Source organism: Lepidochelys kempii, chromosome 25 (genome assembly GCF_965140285.1).
Source record: "Lepidochelys kempii isolate rLepKem1 chromosome 25, rLepKem1.hap1, whole genome shotgun sequence".
NCBI classification, from domain to species: domain Eukaryota; kingdom Metazoa; phylum Chordata; order Testudines; family Cheloniidae; genus Lepidochelys; species Lepidochelys kempii.
In genome coordinates this window covers 17,872,288-17,893,786 of record NC_136404.1, presented here as the reverse complement: position 1 = coordinate 17,893,786, position 21,499 = coordinate 17,872,288, and the positions used below count along the sequence as shown (strand labels likewise).

The following is a 21,499-nucleotide window of genomic DNA, read 5'->3' as shown; positions in this document are numbered from 1 at the left end:
CGCCCCGCCCCACCCAGCTGATTCACCAGAGATTTGGCTCAGTCTGGGAAATGGGACCAGGCCCATTGCACTTCCCTGGGGCGCATCCACCCAAGGGTCTCGTCCACCCAAGTGTCTCGTCCTCATTAATTAATGCAACCCTCACTGGGATAATTTCACCTGCCACCTGAAATGCAGCCAGCTCTGGGGTGGAACGTGGCACCTGCTGAACAGCACACAGCAACACCACACAACAGTTAGGACAGGAAGTGAAAGAGACTATTGATGGCAAATGCATTTGCAGAGGCCCGGCGGGGGGGCAGAGTGGACTGACCTAGGGCCACAGTGGAATGGAATAGGCAATGATTGCTGTTATTCTTGGTTGCTCCCACCGTCTCCCTTGGTATTGCTCACCCAGCTGGTGTGAATCCAGGGTGCCCCTCCGCCTGTCATTCCTCAGTTCACTAGGCATGTGCAGGGTGTGACTTCTGTTCTCCGTCTCATCTATCTCACTAGCACGCTGGGAAATGCCTGGGGCCTTAAGAGTTAATCACCGGAATCAATAATCATCTAATCCAAAGGAATCGCACTAAACGCCTGGCTCACGCACCAATGCTCAGTAGTTTGTGCTCCCTCCTAACATGCTTCGGCCCTGGCTGGAGGGGGAAGATCAGAACTGCTTAGCAGAGGAAGGCAGCAGTGAGGAAGGGAGCAGCTGGCCAGCTGTTCGGGTACCCTTTGCAGCAGAGAGCTGCATCTGAGAGGCCGAGCTCCCTCACTCCCTGCTTCCCCTGCTGTGTGCTGCCCAGCTGCAGAGGGGTGCATCCCTTAAAGGCCACCATGCACCCATGGTTTGGCTGGTGTGACCAGTCAGCACAGGGGATGTTGTATTTGCAGACAGGGATGCTAATATAAGAGTGTCTGGCCTGTACCTGGGAGCATGCTGGGATTTCCTCTCCACCCAAGAGCCCAGGAAAGGCGCCTTCACCCAAACCCTCCTGTTTGAGCTAGTGAACCTCCAGAGCCCCGCCTGGGCCCTCTTGCAAGATGACTGCCCTATAACAGAGCATCTCTGCTAACTAGGAGACTCCAAGACACGAGATGGGCAGGTGGCCCTGACATCTTCTCTGCCTTTGCACTCCAAGCCAGGAAATGCAATACCCCCCGGAGCTGCGTGATGGAGCTCTTTGGTACCATGCAGCCCCTTGCCTGGGCCCTGGGCAGGATTTGTCCTGACCATGTTCACGGTTTTCCCTTGTCCTGTTCTGAATGACTCAAGTGACGGGGCTCCCACTGCTCCCTTTGGGAGACTCCGTCTGTCCATGTTTCGGATGTGCCGACTGCCCAGTACCTAGATGATACACTTGGCTTATAGAGCGGCACTGGCAGGGGACAGCCAGTTCTCCGCCCTTCTCTTGGTTTCTCCAGCATCTCCCAAGACCCCACGCTAACCTGCCCCTGCCATTTTTCATTGCCTCATTCCCGCCTCTGGCCCACCCTGCTCCATTCCTCTCCCCGCAGCAAGTCAGCCGGCGTGACAATTCACGCCAAGGGGGGATCCCTTCCCAGCCAGGCCAGCCCCAGGGCGGCCTGTGCCACAGGAGAGCAGGCAGGGCTGCCCCATCCTCCCGTACAGGGAAATCCCGGGCGCGCTCATCCACCAAGCAAACGCGAGCCATCGCTCCCAGGGCCCAGGGGGCAGCCCCAGGGCAGGAAGGGTGTTGGAGCCCTGCTGCAGAGGGAGGCCGGGCTCGGGCTCTCTGCTTCCCCAGCAGGCAGCTCCAGCGCAGATCCTGCAGCCGGGATGCATGCGGTACCGTTGCATCCCCAGCTGCCCGCATCCCCCCCCCCCCCGTCTCCTCCCCCCTTCTCTCTCCCAGACTCCCTTGCTCTGTGCAAAGCACGTCACGGGGATATTGACACCGCTGGGCACCGCGCGCTCTGCCTCTCCCCGGGTTGCGGGCTGCAGCCCCGCAGTGCGAGAGGCCGGGGGGAGCCATGCAAAGCCCCGGGATGGCGGGGCGCCGCGCCCTGCCGCTGCTCGCCCTCTGCCTGGCGCTGGCCGCCGCCGGCTCCGAGGCTCCCTTCGCCCCGCCGCTGGGGGACATCGGCGCCTGCCAGAGGCGCTGCGGCCAAGGCGCAGCCCGGGTGAGTGCGGCGGGTTCGAGCCCGGTCCCGGCGGCCGGGGACAGCGGGTTATTTCCCCGGGGGGGCTGGGTTAGAGGAACAGATTTTTCAAGGGCGGGGGGGGAGCCTGTGAGCAAAAGCAAAACACCCGCGGGGAGGCGCCCATCTTCCCGTGTCTGTGCATCGGGCCCAGGTATCGGGGCGCGGGGGGGGCCCTGCTGTCTGAAGGGGGAGGGGCAAAGCCCAGGACTGTTCGTGCATCGATTTGTTCTGCAAGCCGGAAGGGGGCGGGGGGGGTCTAATTTTTTTTGCAGCAGGGAGAAGGTTTGTCCTGTGGAATCCCCCCCCGCCCGCCCCCCCGGCTCTGCCTCTTTCTGCTTATGCAGGGTCCAGGGCCTCTGGCCTGCCACCTCCCGTTTTAAAGCCTTGCCCATGGATTCCTTACCTCGCCTGGGGGGGTCGTGTTAAAAACACTGAGCCGGGGGAAGGGGGGTGTGAGCTTGTCACTACACGAAGGGCGTTCATCCAGGGGACGCTCCTGGACTGGCGGAAGGTGCCCGGGCAGACGCTGCTGCCCAGGTGCGGGGCTTGGGGGCGGGCGATCGGACGGGGCTGGTAAAATTGCTGCTGATCCGTTTTATAACCCAGTGGACGAGCAGAAGCCGGTGGCTGGATCTGGTTGTGTTATGCAGCAGGACACCGGCCCTCTCTCCCACCGCTCCCCCCTCATAGGCTCAGCTGAAAGGTGCCCCTGCATTCCCCTCCCCACCCGACTCCCCGGAAAACCCAGGCCTGAGAGAAAAGCACTGCACCCGTAGGGCACCGTCTCCTCCCCGGATGCATCCTCCGTGGCGGAGCCTCCTGGCTGAGAACCGTCAAACTCGTCACACTGGTGTGTGCACAGCACTGGACGAAGCTCTTGTTAGTGCTGGAGCCAGTAATGCTCTCAGGAAATCGCTCGAGTCTCATTCGTAAGAGCTGCAATGACAAGAACCATGCAAACAATAATCATTGAAAAAAACCCAGTTCTGGCTTCTAAACTAATAACTTCAAACTAAGGCCTCGGATCAGAGGCTGCCTCGCCTTGCTGTAATAAATGTACCATGCCATACGTCCGCAGGTCAAAAAGGCCATCAAAGATCCATGAGATACATCCAAACACAGCAGGGGAAAAGCCCACCTGATTGTTTTAAAACCAGCCACATTTTCTGCTGTTAAAACCAGTTCAAGGGAGGGGGAAAATGCATGGTGTTGTCAGACACTTGCCATCCATAATACACTAGTAATAGTTTAGTTAAAAAGTAATTGAAATACTCCCCACCCCTAGCCATGGTATCCACTCTGGCCACTCATCAGGGAAGAAGAATCCGGTCTTTGTCCTCCCAGGCTTGGTAACTGACCCTTTGAAAATATATTGAACAGGATTATCTGCACTTGGTGTCGTCCCCTTTAATCTAGAAACGGGACCGACTTTTGTTTGTGCAGCAACAATAAAAATAGTTTAAAAACTCCACGTCCAAGATTTTTCCATGTCCATTTTAGCTTTTGTTTTCTGGATCGTTCGTTTGCAATAAATAATGCTTTGGGGGAAGGATTTGCTCAAATGAACAGGAGCTGAGGCGGGGGGAGGGCTGGGGCTGTTCTGGGTAGGTTTTTGTATGTGCATGCATGTGAGAACTGGTGTTACTCTGAACTGGGACGTCTGATTTCCAAGCCATTTGGGCTGCTTTCTGGTTAGCGATCCTGCTTTGGAGGTGAAAGTGTGGAGTCCCTGTGGGATTCAGTCACAGGAGCTGGGTGCAAATCGAAAACATTTGAGGGGGGTCTGTAACTTTATATCTCGCAAAGACATATTTAAAATGTGAAACCCATTTGAAGTACGACACATACTGCAAAAAGGAAAAGCCTACTGCCAGCCTGAGCAACTAGCCCAAGCGTGTGAGGGCAGCAGCTGGCTTGTATGGTTTTCAGCTGATTGCAGCCACCTCGCTGCGGCTTGTGGAGACTACAGGTCCCAACATGCAATGTTCTATGGAGATCCGAGTGCCTTTGCTGGAACCCGGCATGCTGGGATCTGTCGCCTCTGCCCACTGCACCTCCATGTTTCAAAAAACCAGGCAGCCTTGGGCTGTGCCATAGAATTCCCGGGGTTGCTTTTGCACAAGGCTTTGGCCACCCGTGGTGTAGCAGAGAATGGAGGGGACTGGATGCTGCTGCAATCCACCTGGATGCCAGCATCTCCTTCCTGCTGGAATAACTCCCCTGAGACAGGACGTGCATAAAGCAGTGATTTCAGGGGAAGAGCCAGCATCTTAAAATGTAAACTGGGCAACTTGGGCTCTTCTTGTGTATCCCCTTGCAAGTGGCTGTTTGTTTGCCCAGACAGAAGCTGGGCAGGCGGCGATAAAAGTTGTTTGTTTTAGTGACCCTGGACAGCATGGTGTTAAAGTGGGTCTTCCTTTCTTAGCAAGGATGATCCTACTGTGCTTCCATGCCCTAGGGCTTCCCTCAGTGTACAGGCCAGTTGTCTGGTACACGGAGCCTCGAAGAGGAAGTGTAAAATAGATCCTTCTAAAGGCTCATGCCATTGTCCGCGCAGCATTTGAGCATGAGAAATGCAGGGCTGCGCTCCCATTTCCTGGCACAGGGTTCAGGGGATTTGGGATTCAGCCCTGGGGTTCTGTGCAAAGCAGAGGTTATGAAGTTGTAACCCTTAGGTAAATAGTGTGTCTTTGTCTGTCTGTCTTCAAACGCAACCATAGAAAAATACACACGGAGAGAAATACAATCCCAGGCTGGGAGGTTGCTGACCATGTAGGGCCAAAAGATAGACTGGTTGAGATGGGAAATTTCCTTGCCCTCTTTTGGAATAAATCACTTGTGGTCTCTGAAAACTAACCGTGCAGTTTTGTGGGCTCCATTCGCCAGCAAGTGCTCAGTTATTCCTAGGTGTTTTCCTTTCTTGCCCTTGTTTTTGTTCTATGTTTATCATCATTTAGTCTCATGCAGTGAGATCGCCACGCATGTAGAGAAGAGTAACTGCAGCCCTACTTACAATTGCTGGTCCAGGGCCACTCTGACTTCCTGCTAATCTTGCCTCTTTCACCCTCCCTGCAGAATGCACAGCGGTGTCTGAGACAGGTGCTTGGCAGACTGATGGGAATATCTCCTTCTTCCTGGGGGCTCCTGCCTGGTCTTTGTTGTGTCTGTTTGCTGTCTCTTGGCTAGAACACTGGCTTGAGACTCAGGAGATCTGGGTTCTATTCCTGGCTCTGCCACTGGCCTGTTAGATGACCTTGGGCAAGTCACTGCCTCACTCTGTGCCTCAGTTTCCCCATCTGTAAAATGGGGGTAATGATTTCAAATCTACTCATGAAAAGAGCGATGTAGTGGTATAGCTACTTTACTGTGGGACAGGGACCATCCTTTTGTTATGCGTGTGTCCGGAGCCCGGCACGATGGGCCTGGAGCCAAGCCAGGCGTGATCCCAATACACACAATGAATGGAAATACTAATACCGGGGGGGGATCAACACTTCGCACACGTGTAAGGACGCCCCGTGCCAAGTGCAGGGCCTGAGCTATGCTGCCACAGAGACTCAGGAGGACGGATGCTGCAGGTGGATGCGTCACACGGCTGGTTTCCAAGCAGCCTCCTCAGTGGCCGTGTGGGGCAGGGGTGAGCCCAGGTGAGAGGGCTCGGGGTTGGCCTCGCCTCACAAGGCTGCTGTGGGTGATTGCCGGGCAGCATCGGGCCCTGGCAAAGGCAGGTAGGCAGGGAGGAGGGGGCTGTGTGTCCTGCTGCGGCCCCGAGCTCCCCCCTGCTGGTCAGTGGCGATACAGGGGCAGGTTGCTGGGTGCAGCGCCCAGGAGGCGAGAGCAGCAAACGGCACCTCGGTTCTTTTGCTGAAGCTGTTGTGTCTGCTGAGGCTGGTGCAGCTCTCGCTGGGGCCCGGCCCCGTGGCAGGATTCTGGGAGGGGGTGAAGGTGCCCTCAGAACTGTGCTCCCCCTGCGAACATGTGCGTGCTCCCCCACGTGCACGGGCCCACAGAGTGTGCGTGTGAGAAACACACGTCCTGTTGGCTCGCCAGGCCCATGGTTCTCGGGTAGCCAACATCACGCCGAGTTTTTCAGAGAAACGTTCGCAGCGTTGCGGGCTGCCCAGTGCTGTGAGGGTCGTACCAGCTCGAGGTGCAGGAGGCCAGCTCGCTCTCCTCTAGGTCAGGGGGTTTTCAACCTTCTGTCAACCCCTACAAAATTTCAAATGGAGGTGCGGACCCCTTTGGAAATCTTAGACATAGTCTGCGGGGTCCATGGTCCACAGGTGGTAAGCCACTGATCTAGTCCGTTCCCCGGGGAGCCCTGTCCCTTCCCTACAGCATATTCTGCAGGGCCTTGTCCAGCCTCGCTGTAAATGCCCAGCGCACTGGGGTTCCACCACCCCTCCTGGGAGACGGTGCCACCACCTAGACGTGGTGCTAGGTCTTGGTGCTTGTGTTCCATTGACAGGGAGGAAGGATCTGGAGCCGGCACCAAGGATCCAAGCCCTGGAGGTCCTGGTCCCATGTAGTGCAAAGCTCCCTCCCTCCCGCCCTGCCCTCTCCCTGCTGCCCCAGTCCCAGAGCACAGCTGGGTCCCCAGGGGCATTTGGGTATTTGCAGGGCACTGGGGTGCAGCCACTGCGCTGTGTATTGTACCAGCTCCTAGCTCTCCTCTTCCTCTCCCCAGGATGCTGCGCTCAACGCCTGTTACCGAGGCTGCCGGCTGTTCTCCATCTGTCACTTTGTGGATGCGAGCGCCGAGCTGAACACAACCAGAGCCGAATGTGAATCAGGTAAAGAACAGTACAGCCAACTAACTTCCCCTCCCCTCTTCTCCCGTGGCCCCCCAGTTACATTGTCCAGAAGTGGCTTCTCCACTTATTCCTGTCAGGACAGAGGTTGCTTCTGCTCCTTCTGCGCTCCCATGCTGTCCAAACAAAGTTCCATGGCTGTGATGCACCAGCGGTGCAAATCCGGGCCGGCTCCGCTCGCTCCCTGGTGCAAATCCGGGCCGGCTCCGCTCGCTCCCTGGTGCAAATCCGGGCCGGCTCCGCTCGCTCCCTGGTGCAAATCCGGGCCGGCTCTGCTCGCTCCCTGGTGCAAATCTGGGCTGGCTCCGCTTGCTCCCTGGTGCAAATCCTGGAAGTTAGAGAGTCACCTGGATGCAAGGCCCCAAATGAACCCATAAGGGCTATGGCCACAGCAAATACCAAGGGGATTAATAATGTTCCAACCGTGATTTCAGCCTCTCAAAGGGGCGGGAAAAGGGAGAGGAGGATCCTCTGCTGAAGCCAACTCCCCACACCTCTGCAGTTCTAGCCTCACTGCCAGGCAGCTGCGAAGATGGAAGTTTCCTGCAGTAGCGACCGAATCCCCCCGCCAGGCCGAAGGCTGTCCAGCGAGTTCCCGGTGCCGTGTGAGCAAACCGGGCTTCCTCCCTGGCCCGGGGACGATGTGCTAACCCCCCAGTGCCTCTCATCACAAGGGATCCCAAAGCACTTTGCAGCCTCGCTTTGCAGCCTGCAGCTGCCTCTGGGGTGGGGCGGAGCAGCCGTATTCAGCACCAGGGAGGGTGGACTTTTCAGCTGAAGCTATTTGGGCAACCCCCTACTCTTGTGAAAAGTGCTCTGGGGGCTTTAATGTCCCCACAGAGTAGACAAGGCCTCAGTGTTTAAGGTATCGTAGGGGAGACGATCCCCCCTGCCCCCCCCATGCCACGCCGCTGGGATCTCAGGATAGCTGCTTGGAATGGGGACTGGGCCTTTCCGGCACGGGTTAAGACTCTGCTTATGGGAAATCCGGGTGTGTCCCATTGGAAGCTGAGACCTGTCTGGGAACGTTGTGCTGATTGCCATGATTGGTTATTCTTTGGGCAGAAATGAACTAGGGCATGGAGCCCGTCAGGCAGCCCTGAGTGTGCCCAGCTCGGCCTAGGGGGGTGGCTCTGGGCGAGGCGCTCTCCGGGTGACTCCGATGGGCTGTCGGACGGGGTTTGGCTGGTGGACACACCCTTGAGCTGGGTGTCTGACTCGGAGCTGGGGGGGTCTCATCCTCGTCCATAGGGGGCGTTTGTGAACGTCACAGGACATTGACCATGACCTGGCAGGAGAAGCCCAGTCCTGGAATAGCTGTCAGGGCCGAAGAACGCTGACAGCTGCCTGTGGGAGCCCAGGGCTGGCATAGTAGGGGGCTGTGGGTGCCCTGGCACAACACCCCCGCTGCGCTCTGCCTGGCTCTAGGCTGTGCTGCTAGCCCCTTGTTGTCCTGAGCTGCGAATTCGCTCGTGTCCGACGGCTGCGGGGTGCCCGGGCCCTGACTGGTCCCTTCCCCTCCTGTCTTGCAGCTTGTATCGAAGCCTACAGCAGCGCTGAGGAGCAGTTCGGCTGCATGACTGGATGCAGGAAGCAGCTGCCCGAGACGCAGAGCTGGAAAGACAAGGTTTCAGCCTCCTCTTTCCCTAGTGCCAAGGGGCTCTGCTGCCTGGGTGATGGGCCTGAGAAGAACAGATCGTAGCAGGGGGCTGGGACAGTTTGTATAGTGGGGGGCTGTGAACCCCTGGGTGTGATGGGAACCCCTTCAAGCCAGGGGGAGCAGCAGCCCCCCGCAGCCCCCCTAGGTGCAGCACCCATGGATCATAGTGGGAGAGGAGCATCGGCAGAGCCCCTCCCGTCTCCAGCTCAGCCGTGCGGCAGGGAAGCCAAGGAGCTGAAGGAGTTTCATTCTCCTGCACAGGGAGCTCCCACCATGGCCCATGGCTCCTGGGAGCAGGATGAGAGCCAGGGTCCGTTCCGGCGGGGGCTGGAAGCCAGCGAGTGCTCCTCTCTCTGCAGTGCTGAGCTGGCCATCTGGCCAGCAGACTGGGCCAGCCGGGGGGAACCCTGGATCGATTGCACCTGGAGTGGAGGCTCCCTCCTGCAGACAGGGCCCCCCGTTCCAGGGTCGGAGGGATTGCAGGGGCGGTAACCAACGGTCCCATTCGGTGGCTGTGTCATGAGGAAATCTGGGTTGTGACTCTGGCTGGGCAGTTGCTGTCCGCAGCCCAGCTCTCAGCGATCCCCGTGGGATGGGGCAGGCAGCAGTTCATGCCGAGAAACAGGAGAGGACGAGCTGGGTACCGGGCCGTGATCTTCCTCCTCATGCCCTTGTTATCTCTCGGGAGACAAAGCCCAGCCAGCTCTGCTGCCGGCGCCTGTCGGCTCAGGGTGCCGTGGGCGTACGGAGCCGACAGGGTGTCCTGGAGGAAGACCATCCACTGGGGCAGCTGGGGAGACTAGTGCAGGGCTGGCGGGATCTGTGGATGCAGAGGAATTCGCTGTCTGATGGAAGGATAGAGGAACAGTTTGCCCTGCCCCCTCTGTCTAGACTCTGCATCCCGGAGGTAAGTGGAGCGGAGGAAGGTCGCATGGACCTTGCATTGATTCGGCCTGGCAGGAATGGGTGGAACCCCCCCGTCCGGCAGCACGTCCTCCTCTCTTCCTTTTCCCTTGTCATCGCTCGTGCTGGCAAAAGATGCAATGGGAAAAAGGACCCAACCCAGCTGTGTTCAAAGGGCCACAGCCGGGAGCCCCCTAGCGGGTGGATCCGGCTGCACTCGGAGGGTGCGTGACGGGAGCATTTGACCTTGTTCCCCCCCTTTCTGGTGGTGGTTCTGGCGCAGTCCCCCGGGGGGGCTCCGCACTTTTCGGGCGGGCGATGCAGGGCTCTGTCCCCTCTTGGCACCTGTCCACAGGGCAGCTCTGCTGCCAATGCCCTCGTGTACCAGTGCGGGGGTGGGGACCAGATTAGCCAGAGCTGGGAGTGGGAAGCGGCACAAGGACATGGTTTCTGGAAACCGGCTCTAATCGGATTAGAGTGCTGTGGTCTGTCCGTCCCAGGAGGCTGATGCTCGTGCATTTGGCTCCTTCTCCAAAGTGCTTGTGGGCAGAGGGCGGGGAAGGCAAGGGCTGGGAACGTCCCCATGTGAGTGAGTCATGGTGCATCTGTTCCAGACGAAACCAGGCATCTGGGCTGCCGTGTCCTCAGAGCCTCGGCCAGGCAGTGCCATCCAGCAGTTAGAGCAGAGAACAGGGAGACAGGACACCTGGGTTCTCTGCCCCTCCTTGGAGGGGATTGTTAGTGAGTGAGCCAAGCAAGGCACTGGGAGACAGGACTCCCGGCTCTGGAAGTCTCTAACAAGTGGAGCAGTGGGGGCTGGGAGGCAGGACTCCAGGGTTCTATTCTTGCCTCTTGGAGGGGATTGGTCTGTGTCTAGTGATTGGAGTGGAGGACTGAGAGATTCAGGGGAATGGCACCTGTATTTCCCCCTAGGTGCTCCCTTGAGGCTGTGTCAGGGAGGGTCATTTGGCTCGTGTCTCACTCCCCAGCTCTCTGCTCTACACAGCGATATCCCCAGCAAGCCAGGCTGTCTAACCGGCCAGCATGGCTGCTTTGCTCTCTCTCCGAGGGCTGTGACCAGCATGTTACCAGCTACCACCCCAGCTTCTGCTCAGCAAGCGCATTTATCCTGGCGGGTAAAAGCATTGCAGAGAAAGCCAGTAAAACCAATAAAAAGCCCTACCTGCATTCTAACAAGGTCACCCTGACTCTGGCCTGGGGCCAGGGTAGCGGCCTGACCTTCAAACCCACAACTGGGTTTTTCCTCTGGTTACAAGTTCATATCAGTCTTTAGATCAGTTTCAGCTCGAGCTGTTCAGCCAAATCTCCTCTCTCTGCCTGTTCGACTCAGGAGAATCCAGGCTGGACCAGAAGATGGGAGCCTGTGATCTGAGTGATTTGCTTTCATCACCCCCAGCTGTTTTCCCTTCCCGGAGGGGCTGTGGTACCCTGCCCCCCAGTGGAGCGCATACAGTCCCTGGTCCACGGGGGAGCATCAGCAAGGCATATGCTCCATGCAATGTGCTCTCCCAAGGACAGTGTAGGAAGCTGCCCTGTTTGTCACCCCATTCTCCTCCCACCTCTGCTCCAGCCATGACAGAGCCCCTCAGTACTGACGGTCTGGAGATGCCACAACCGTGCAGCCGATCTAGGGCCAGACCCCCCCCCCCCAGGCTGATTGCAACCCCCACCCCGACCCTCGGATCCTTATTCACATGTTGGGAGCGTGGGAGACATGTGAGACTGTGCCTGTTAGCCCAGTGCCTGGCAGGGCCCAGGGCGTGTGGTGAGGGGGCGTTGCGACCCAAACACCCAGATGCAGCTTTTATTGTTTTCAGCGGGGAGGGGCTGGATTTCGTTCAGCCCCAGCACGAGGCGTTGCATGGAGAGCACTGGGGTGGATTCAGCCCTGGGATCCTCTGGCCTCCGCATGCCCTGCGGGGCGTTGGGCAGCAGCTGCCTGAGACCGGGCCCCTGGACGCTCTGTTTCGCGGTCGCACGGCAAAGCTGCAATGATCAGACCTCTCCTGCAGCAGAGCGCAAGGAGACTGCCTGGAGCAGCGGGGGCTGGGAGCAAATCTGCTCCTTGGCCCCATATACAGCACCCTGCATCTCCGCCCAGCTGCACTGTGGGGAGCTTTTGTCTCCTTTGGCAGCACTGGGGATTGGCGGGAGGAGGTGGGGCTAGGAGGGCCCATTGCCTGGTCTGGGATTGCAGGATCCTGCGGGCGCGTGGTCAGTACCTGCTCCCTGGTACGCAGGGCCCCCATGCTGCTCCAAGCAGACACATGGCTGCTCCCTTGGGAGCTGTGCTCAGGGCCTGGGTGCAGGAGGATCCGTACTCACCCTCCTGTGGCTGGTGGAGTGGATCCTGCTCTGCAGGGCGGGCTGTTGATTGGCCTCGGTCTGGGGGCCAGGGCAGGCAGACACGTGGGCGAGGGAGCTGCAGACGTATTTGTGCTGACAGCTGCCACAGCAGACAGGCTCGGAGGAGTGACTGGCTGTGCCTGGCAGCGGGGAGGGAGTGTCGCTCCTTGCCAAACCTGGGGTTTAAAGCTTGCTGGTGGTCCTGGTGTCCAGTACAGCTGCTGCCTCTCTGCACAGAGCCCAGCTGCACGCCAAGGGGGTTATACCCTGGAGCTTGTTCCAGTGATGGGGCCAGGAGCAGATAACAAGGGGGCTGGGAGACAAGTTCTGGCTCAGAAACCCCAGGAGGAGGGAGCGCTGTGTGCTCGGATCCCAGCTGACCCAGCCCCTGGGCAGACAGCAGAGGCAGTGAGAGCTAGTGGGCAGGGCACAGCTTGGATGCCTGGGTGGAGCCACATCGAACAGGTCTCAGCCTGCCCTTCGGGAAGACTAAGTCAGTCGCTCTCTCCCTGCAGTCCCAGCACGTGGTGTTAAAGGCTTTTCCATTGTAATGGACACATCTCCCACCATAAAGGAGGACTTGTGGCACCTTAGAGACTAACCAATTTATTTGAGCATAAGCTTTCGTGAGCTACAGCTCACTTCATCGGATGCATCCTGTGGAAACTGCAGAAGACAGTATGCATCCGATGAAGTGAGCTGTAGCTCGCGAAAGCTCATGCTCAAATAAATTGGTTAGTCTCTAAGGTGCCACACGTCCTCCTGCTCTTTTTGCGAATGCAGACTAACACGGCTGTTACTCTGAAATCTCCCACCATGCCACCTTCCTGCCGGTAATCCCCCCGCCCACATTTTGGGAAATGCTGGTGCAGATCTGCACGGTCTGACCCGCCCTCTCCTTTCTCACACTCTGCGATGAGCGGGGGGAGCAGGTCTGAGCTAGCACCTCGTGGCGTGGACGGGGCAGTTACCATCTTGGAGCTACTGCTTCAGGGTCGCTGCAGGCCTGGGCAGGCGTCACTCTGCCCTGTACGCTCACTTCACCTTTGGAAGGTTTTTGTCCCAGCTGTAGCAGCTAGAGGCTGACGGCCTCTGGGAAATGAAAGCTGAGACTTGGGAGAAGAGGGGAGAGATCTGTCCATGTCCCCCCGCTACTCCATCAAGCCCTCTGCGGGGGCGCACCCTGCCCGTTGGGAAAGACAGCTTTAGTGCTTTTCAGCCCCCCAAAGGTCCCAGCATGCTTTGCAAACCGTATTGAAACAGGAAAACCGTAGAGCCCAGTTGCCATTTCCCCTTCCTGACGTCTCCCCCTTTCCCCCCAACGCACACTCAGCAGATCAGCTGGCTGAAGATGGAGGCGGCTGTGATAACTCCTCGTAGGCCGCCTGTCTGGAGCACAGACGTCTGGTCCGCTGTCCCCCCCTATTCAGTTGCCCCACGTCCCCCTTGCCACCAGATGGCAGCAGCGACGTGCCATACCCCCACATCGCAGTATCATTACACTGCAGCCCTTTTGAGGAACGCTGTCCTGGCTCTGGGCTCTGCAGCCGGGCATTTTGGATCCCTGCAATCTCAGGTCTTTGCAGCCCCTCACACAGCAGTAAAATTCCCCACTAGCAAACAATACTTACAAATATTTGACAGCAAAAAGGGGTCTTTGTTTATTTCATGTCCTTGTTCCCCCTCCGAGAATCCCACCTGCATAGCACACCTTCAGGGCATTTGATGGTCACCAGGTACCTGGGATGCAGGAGACAGACAAATGGTGCCAGAGCTTACAGGGAACCTGCGAATAACATTGTCCAGGGAGTGGATTGGTCTGGGCTGTTGGAGGCAGAACCACCCAATGCAGGGCTGTTTAAATCAAATCATAAATGGCAGCAGGTTCATTGCATTGCGCAAGGCCTTGATTTGGGCTAAGCTAGGGGATGCTGTTGAATTCCCAAGATGGAAGGTTCTTATCTATGATTACATTTAATTGATTAAGCTTTTGCCCAAATAATTGTGTTAGCCTTTGGCCCCAGGTAGAGGCTTTCAGCTTTGCAGGATGGCTTTCTGCAGTGAGGAGTAAGGATCAGGCATGGGCATACAGTGCTGCCTCTTCAGCTTCTCAGCCCAGGAGCTCAAAGTGCTTTCTACTGATTAATTAATGAACCCCTGGGAGGCTGGTAACAAACATTAAATATGGGGAAACTTAGGCATGGAATGGTCCAGTGACATGCCCAAGGTCGAACACAGAATCAGTGGTAGAGATCAATGTTTTTCTTTGTGGGAAAGAAGCCTCAGTCGGCTGGCTGTATCAGAGTGGCAGCTGTCCCTGTAAAGGGGACAAGCATCTGTCCCTGCTTCCCCTGAAAGAATGGGTGGATGGAACTCTGTGAAAGGCCAGGTCCCAAACGAGATTGCTCCATGGCGACAGTGTTCCAGACCTTCCCTTATTCCATTCATTCCACCCAAAGCATGTTTCCTTTGGATTCCTGGGCAAGCAGGCAAAGCAGATTTAGCACGATAATCAGCTACAGAACCTGAGCTATTTCTTTCCTATTTGCTCATCTGACTGAATGAGGGGCTCTGGCATTCCCAGCCTTGAGAAATGTTCTACGTCCATGGCAAGGAGCAGCCGAGCAGATTCCAGCAGGGATGCTTTAAAACATAACAAACCTTGCAAAGAGCCAAGTATCCGGGGCATGGCTAAGCTGGCAGGAGAGAAACGCCCTCGGCATCTCAGCTCCTCTTCTTTAAAACATTTTCATGTGAGTTTAGTGCTGGTGGAAGGAGCTGGGCTGTTTATCCCCAGCGCCTCCAGCCAGTGTGTATCGACTCTGATCTCTGTGGCCCGCTCAGCTCAGGGCCTTCATGCTGAGGCTGATGGTGCCGGGGCAAATGGTCCTCCGAGAAGGCACGGGATTGCCTGTGCAGGGGGACCTATATTGAGCCCTGCCAATGCATTTAATGCCAGCCCCTGCCCTGGGCTATATGGAGGTTAGCTGTCGTCTGTCTCCCTCACTGTAATATCCGAGGGTCTCCATGTCATCAATGGATTAAGCCACATGGTACAGGGCTGTAATCCCTATTGCACAGGTGGGGAAAATGAGGAACAGAGGAGCCAAGGGACTTGCTCCAGGTCACAGAGAGACTCTGGCAGAGCTGGGAATTGAGGCCAGGTCTCCCAAGGTCGAGGCTAGTGCTCTAAACACTAGACCTTCCTTTCGCTTTCAGGAGGGTTCATAGCTCATTAAGGCTATGTGGTGGGTCATTCAGCATGGTCTGGTCAATAGACCTGCTTTAGAGCCCTTGAGCAGAGCCTTGAGCCCTGTATGCTAGAGAGCTGGGGCTGGGGTGGGGCAGGATGATGCGGGAGTTCCCAGCACAGCGAGCTGGTCCTCTTCTCTTTGATTATTTACAGAGTTTGGAGCTGCAGCCCGTGTCCTTCTCCATGTTTGACTTGGTCTCCAGTTTCTGCAACGACATCGTCAGCTCTGCCCAGAGCTTCATCTCGTCCACCTGGACCTTCTACCTGCAGGCAGACGATGGCAAAGTGGTGGTGTTCCAGGTAGGCTCACGCAGCTGAGGTCATCAGTGGCCCTGCGTGGCTATGGGAACAGGGCATGGAACCCCATGCTTCAGGGCAGAAGCTGAAGCTGCAGGGGATCAGGAAGGGGTTCCCTCTTATCCCACGCATGCTGAGCATTTCACCAGTGACCAGGTATATTTGTCTTCCTGCAAAGCATCAGATATTGGCCAGAACCAGGAATGGATCACCACATTAGATGGGCCAGTGCTCTGGTACAGCAGGGAGGTAGGATACTGAGCTACAAGATGGAGTTATGGCCTGGTGCTAGACTAGATTGTACCATCCAGCACTCAGATGCTGCTGAGGTGACAGGCACCCCAGAAGTACAACGGACAGACAGACAGGCTGACTGACAAACCAGTGTCCGAGCCTTTGTGGCAAGTCCTGCGTCCCTACAATAATAACTGTTCTTGTTTGTATCTGGTGATGCCGAGGACGGGCACTGAGATTGGGCCCCACTGTGCCAGGTGCTGCCCAGACTCAGCGAGAGGCTGTCTCTGTGGGTTAATGCTGCAGGAGGGATCTGGCCCTCAATATCCCGCATGCCCCCCAGCTGAACCTGTGCCTCCCCCCCATGGGCCAGTCCTGCCCCCACAGGAGGTTTTGGGGCTCAGTCACTAACTGCGTTTTGGTCCTTTTTATTTCTTTTTGAATGCTGGCCCCTCAGTCCCAGCCGGAGATTGAGTACCCGGTGCCCGAGATGCCAGCACCCAAGTCGGAGCTGATGGAGAAGTCCTGGCCTGTCTCCAGTCCTAACACCTTGAGGCCCCACACAGGTGAGCAAGGGGCAGGGCCAGGTGGGTCAAGGGGGCTGGGAGCTGCTGGAAAGGTGGTCCCAGCTCTGAGCCGGTTTCTCTAGAGCCTGTGGCCTCTGATTAGCCCCCTGGGACATGCACACACTCTGGGCTGAATCCTAGTGCAGGCCTGGAGTCTGCCTCTGCCGGGCTCCTACCCGAGGGGCAGATCACCCATCCCGCCCCATGCCCCTCCTCCACTGACCTGGGACCATCCCCCATGCTATGGAAGCTTCCACATACGGTCCTGAGGCTTCGTCCTGACCGGGGCGGGGGGGAGGGGCAAGGAGGGCACCAGCGCCGTCAGGCAGCTCAGGTGCCCTGTCCCCTTCCGTCTCTAGCCTCTGCTGAGGCTGCCAGCACAAGGCATGTGGGGGTGGGTTTGTGCCATGGACACCTGGCTGCTGGGAACCAAACTAAGAACCCACCAAACTCACTGCACACGGGCTCCTGACCAGGCACAGCTCTCAGTCGCGACGTTCCAGTGGGGGGCGGGGAGCTGGCACCCTCAGTGCGAAGGGCTGGGTGGTTTGTGCCAGCCTCCTGGAGCTGTTTAAAGCCTGGAGTGATCATTATTTTAAGTCTTTTGGGGATGGTCTCGTTCTAGGCTGCTATCCAGTAAGCCAGGTCAAGGGCTTGCAGTTCTATTTGCCCCGTTTTCTACCCTCCCCTTTCTGGCCTTGGCACGCAAGTAGCAGCCCCAGCTTCGTTGGGGGCCCAGGTGGTTGTGCCCAGTTTGCTGTGGCAGGGGGGTCATTTGGGTCTGGGTGTCGTCCTGCCAGGCCGCAAGGAAAAGCTGGAGAAACCCCCCATGAAAGAGCCAAAGAGCAAAACCAAGTTCCAGCATGTGGAGACCCATCAGCCAGAGCACGACTTCCTGGGCTGCATGTCCAAGTAGGTGCAGGCCTGGCCCCGCAAGGGTGAGGGGGGCAGAGGGAGAGGCAGAATGAAAAGGCCTGGAAAATTGGGAGAGGGGTATGGGGGCAGGGAAGGAAAGAGGACGGGGTCTAGAAAGGGGATGGGGGGATAGGGATTTCCATTGCAGAATAATGTTGCAAAATGTTGCTAGCAAGGGGTGGGGTTATTTGGTCTGGGGGCGGGGCTATCTGAGTGAGGGGTGGGGTTATTTGGTCCAGGGGCGGGGCTATCTGGGTGAGGGGTGGGGTTATTTGGTCCAAGGGCGTGGCTATTTGGCCAGGGGTGAGACTGCAAAGGGAATGCTCCATGGAGGAGCCAGGGGAAATCCTTCCCTCGTTGGCCCTCTCTGAGTCCTGTTTGTGCCCCCCTCCACCCTGATACCCAGCCATAAACTTGTCCTCTCTCTTTGGCGGGGGGTGGTGGGGTGCTACAGGCGGTCAGGCCTTCCTCGCTGGATCCTGGCTGCCTGCCTCTTCCTCTCCATCATGGTGATGCTGTGGCTGAGCTGTGCCAGCCTGGTGACTGCTCCGGACCAGCACGTCAAGACCCAGGTACGGAGCCAGCTGGCATCCCAGGGCAAACTCAGGTGCGGATGCCACTGAGCCGGGACCGGGCACTGAACCCAGCCACAGCCCACTGGGGGACGTCCGGGTGGGCTGGGGGCAGTTCATACCCTTGGCCTGCGTTGCACTGTCTGCTGGGTGAGGACACTGAGTGGGGAGGAGAGCCTGGAAAGCACAAAGAGTAACCCATCCTCGCACATGCCCCGGGTACACCAGGGCTCCGGCACTTCACCCCCTGACCTTAGCCAAACAGCGCCCGAGACTGGTTTATTTTGAGGGGTTAAATCATGGCTCCCGTTGGGAAATGAATCCCAGAAATTCCGGGAGCCGTGGTGATAAGACTCTGGGCTGGGCCCTCAATGGGTGCAAACCAAACCCCTGCTGTGATATGTCCCCCTCTCCGCTGCCACAGCCCCCTCCGTCCCCGGCCACGCCCTGTCACCTGGTGTCTGGCTCTGGCTCTCTTCCAGACGCTGAGCATTAATGGCGATAAGGAGGACCTGGAGAACCTGGATGGCTCGGCCCCCTTTTCTCTGCACCCTGTGATCGCTGTCACCATCTGCCCAGCGGACGACAACGAGGAGGCGGGGCCACTGCCGGTCAAGGTGGATCTGGACAAAACAGTGCTCTAGAGCCCCCCCTCCACCCCCTGCCGGCCTGTCATCTCCATGCCTTATTTCCTGTGAACATTTTAATGCAACCCCCCCTTGTTTTGATCTGCCTTCCCGTTTTCTGCTGTTTTAAACCCCCTCACCACACTGTGTTTGAAGATAACCATCCTGGGCTGTGGGGGGGCCATCCGCTCCCGGCTCCACCTCCATCCATTGTCCTCGTGCGCGGGAGGGGGAAATGTTTTCCTCCCCCTGTTCACAATCCCAGCTCAGCAGGGAGTGGTACTGAGGGAGATCTAGTTGGGGGTGGTTTCTGGCCTTGTGTCTCCAATGCTCCGGGAGGGAGCTTCGGTGAGAACAGCATGGTCTGTGACCTTGGTTGGATGGAGTCAGATGACTGGTGGGAGCAAAGAGGGGAGCACGGGGGGTGGGGAGAGAGTGCACCCTGCCATGGGGGTGGGGAGGGAGCGTGGGAGTTGGTATGGCAGCGCCCGTCTGGAACAGGGAGCTGCGTATGATGGGGGACCCCTCGGGGTTCAGGGCAGAGCCCTCCCCTTGCAAGCCTCAGGGCAGCTGGTTTTGCAGCCGTGGAAATGGGCAAGAAGCAGATGGGGGCTCCATGGGGAGAGGATGTGGCCGTGGGGTGGCTCCAGCTCTCGGTTCACCTTCCCTGGAGGCTGCAGGCATTGGAGGCACCCTGCGGGGAGGAAATTCTGGCTCCGGGCATGCAGTAAATTGATTCAGCCTCAGTCTCTGCAGCAAGGCGTTTACGCTCTGGCAGACTCTGGATGAGACGCGCTGCCCCCATGTGAAGGGTTTGCACTGCTGCAGCTCTGCTCTGCCGATTCGGGTAAATCCGGCAGGTAGACAAGGCCCAAGGCTGACACCTAAGAGGCTGGGAGTATCAGTGTTTCCCTGTCCCTGAGCCCAGGCACTCTCTAGGGCCCAGGGCAAGTGTCAGGGAGCTGCCATGACTCTTCTGCCATGGACATGGTTTCTGTCTGGTCCTTGCCAGCCCATGCTCGGTGCAAGGAGAGCTGCTGGCTGCAGCAACCGCAGCTGGCCAAGAGGAGCCTTGCTCTGAGCCAGATGCGGAGGAAGTTCCCCCTGGGGCTGCTCTAGTAGTGGGAGGAGGGGGGGACCCCGTGGGGAGCTGCTTGGAACCCCCTGCAGCCTGTTCACGCCACATCTCCAGGTTCCCCAGTGGGGATGCCGCTGCTATGGAAGGGCTGGATGGCAGGCCCCTGTGCCACGGCGTTGGAGCCAACTCAAGCCATTTCCCAGCTTGGTACCTCTCCCCACTCCCATCTCCCTAGCACCAGCTCCCACAGAGCTTCGGGCAATTCCTGAGCCACACTCCAGGGTTCCTGGACAAGGCCTCCCAATTCATCCCCTTTTGCTGTAACTGCTCTAGATGGTGATTGTGCTCCTGTGGCCAGGCGAGGGGGGAGCCCATCTCACGGATGTTCCATATCCCTTGACTTCACGTCTCATTTCCTTACGGTTTTGTTGTGCTGGCGTGGGCCGCTGAGCCCAGGCACTCTGCATGGGCACTCGCGCTGAGAACACCCTTCTGCAGCAGCAGGAAATCCGCTCATCAGTCCATTTGCCTAACGCTGTCTGTATAGATTAACTTATTACCTTGGACCCCCTAGCCTTGGGTTTGAAAGCTGTATATCTATTGACCCGTTACTTTGATGCTGCCTCAGTTTCACTGGATCCTGTAGGTTGTTATTGCAAAGAGACTCTTTCATCCTTCCCCCCTTCTGAGTTCTGTATCGTTCTGTATCACTTTAATGTGTGCAACATATCTGGTTTTTGGAGAGGGGGGAGGGCAGTTTGGGGAGGGGGGAGGGGATATTTTGTGTACGTGCTGGGATCCATCCCACGATTTTTCATGATAGCTTTTCGGCAGATCAGCTCAGTGAGGTGGCGTTTGTGGTATTGTCCTGACAGGTGCGTTCGAGCCAGCTGGGCCTCTCTGCCTTTTGTGTCAGCCATTAACGATCCCGGAGCTGAAGGCCCCTCGCGGCTGCGGCTTCGAGGGAAGCTGGGTTGAAATGGGGCGGGGGAAACAGAGAGTCATCTGGGGATCTGTGTGTGTCCTGAATTGTCGGAGAGAGCTGGTTTGTTGTTTTTATCTAAAAAAAGCCGTGAAAGGAGCACGGAGCGGGCTGGGAGGGGTGGAGAGGAATGGAAATAAAGGTTTGTAAAAGAACCAGCAGGGCCCGTGGCTTTATTGGGGTCACCTGGGGAAAGGGGGCAGCGGCTCTCCATGTCAGTGCCCAATGGGGAGTGCAGTGAACCAGATAAACCCCCCACCCCCAAGAGACAGGAGGTCTCCGCAGAGTGGAAACAGATATTTTCTTGGTAGGGAAACTGCCCCCCCACCCACAAACCCAACAAGAAGCAATCCCTACTCAGGCCGGGGTTTATAGGCCCAGGTCCTCCATGCCCTGGGAGACCAAGGTGCACCATGCTCCCCTCCCTGCCCTTTGTGGGAGCAGCGGCCCCATTTCGTTCTGCAGCCAGCGCTTTGCCAACAGGAATGGTGCTGGAGGTCGGAGCTCACTGTGGTGCCTGGCCCGGCGTGGCCTCTCACCCCCACGCCGGGGCAGCTCGATCTCTCCCGCTCCGCTGTTCCAAGCCTCCAAGAGCCTTTCTCCGCCTGGCTTCGGACTGACGCTGCTTCTCTCTGAGGTTCTTTCTCTCCCTGGTAGCAAGGCAGCGTGCAGCTCCCACCAGCGTGGTTAGAGGGAGGATGCTCCCGTTCACGACTCCTGCCAGGTCAGCCGAGGACACAGCTTCATCCCTTCCCTGGAGACGAGGCCCCTGGAACCAGGCACTCTAAAGGTACAAAACGGGGGGCCAAAGATCTGCATGGAACAAACGCCATTTGCCACCGACTTAGCGAGAAAGGAGAGGTACCGTTCCCGGGACAAGATGAAAGCCACCCCCCTCGCCGAGCAAGCGGCAGGGCCCGGGCGGGCGCCATGAAGTGGATTTCAGGAGTGGAATGCATGTGTCTGTGTGATTTGGGGGTTGTTATGGCAACAGCCCGGACTCATTCCAAGTCAGCCAGCAAATGCTGGGGTGGAAATCTGTGTGAAGGGCCGGGTCTCACGGCGGAGCCTCTAAGACAGGCAGCCA

General features: G+C 57.8%; 1 protein-coding gene across 4 annotated transcripts; it reads left to right on the top strand.

Moving 5' to 3' along the window:
- The first annotated feature begins 1,856 nt into the window (after positions 1–1,856).
- Positions 1,857–20,567, top strand: TMEM59L (transmembrane protein 59 like). Of its 4 annotated transcripts, none has more exons than XM_073324514.2 (8): positions 1,857–2,127; positions 6,836–6,941; positions 8,492–8,586; positions 15,296–15,442; positions 16,131–16,239; positions 17,040–17,151; positions 17,609–17,726; positions 18,209–20,567. In XM_073324514.2, exons 1-8 carry the CDS (start codon positions 1,978–1,980, stop codon positions 18,368–18,370), a joined length of 999 nt encoding a protein of 332 aa, XP_073180615.1. In that variant the 5' UTR covers positions 1,857–1,977; the 3' UTR covers positions 18,371–20,567. The 4 variants fall into 4 exon arrangements, with proteins under 4 accessions (XP_073180615.1, XP_073180614.1, XP_073180616.2 ...); XM_073324513.2 differs by having other exon boundaries at positions 17,040–17,152; positions 17,586–17,726; XM_073324515.2 differs by lacking the exons at positions 1,857–2,127; positions 6,836–6,941; positions 8,492–8,586 and adding an exon at positions 8,603–9,526 and having other exon boundaries at positions 17,040–17,152; positions 17,586–17,726.
- The last annotated feature ends 932 nt before the right edge of the window (positions 20,568–21,499 follow it).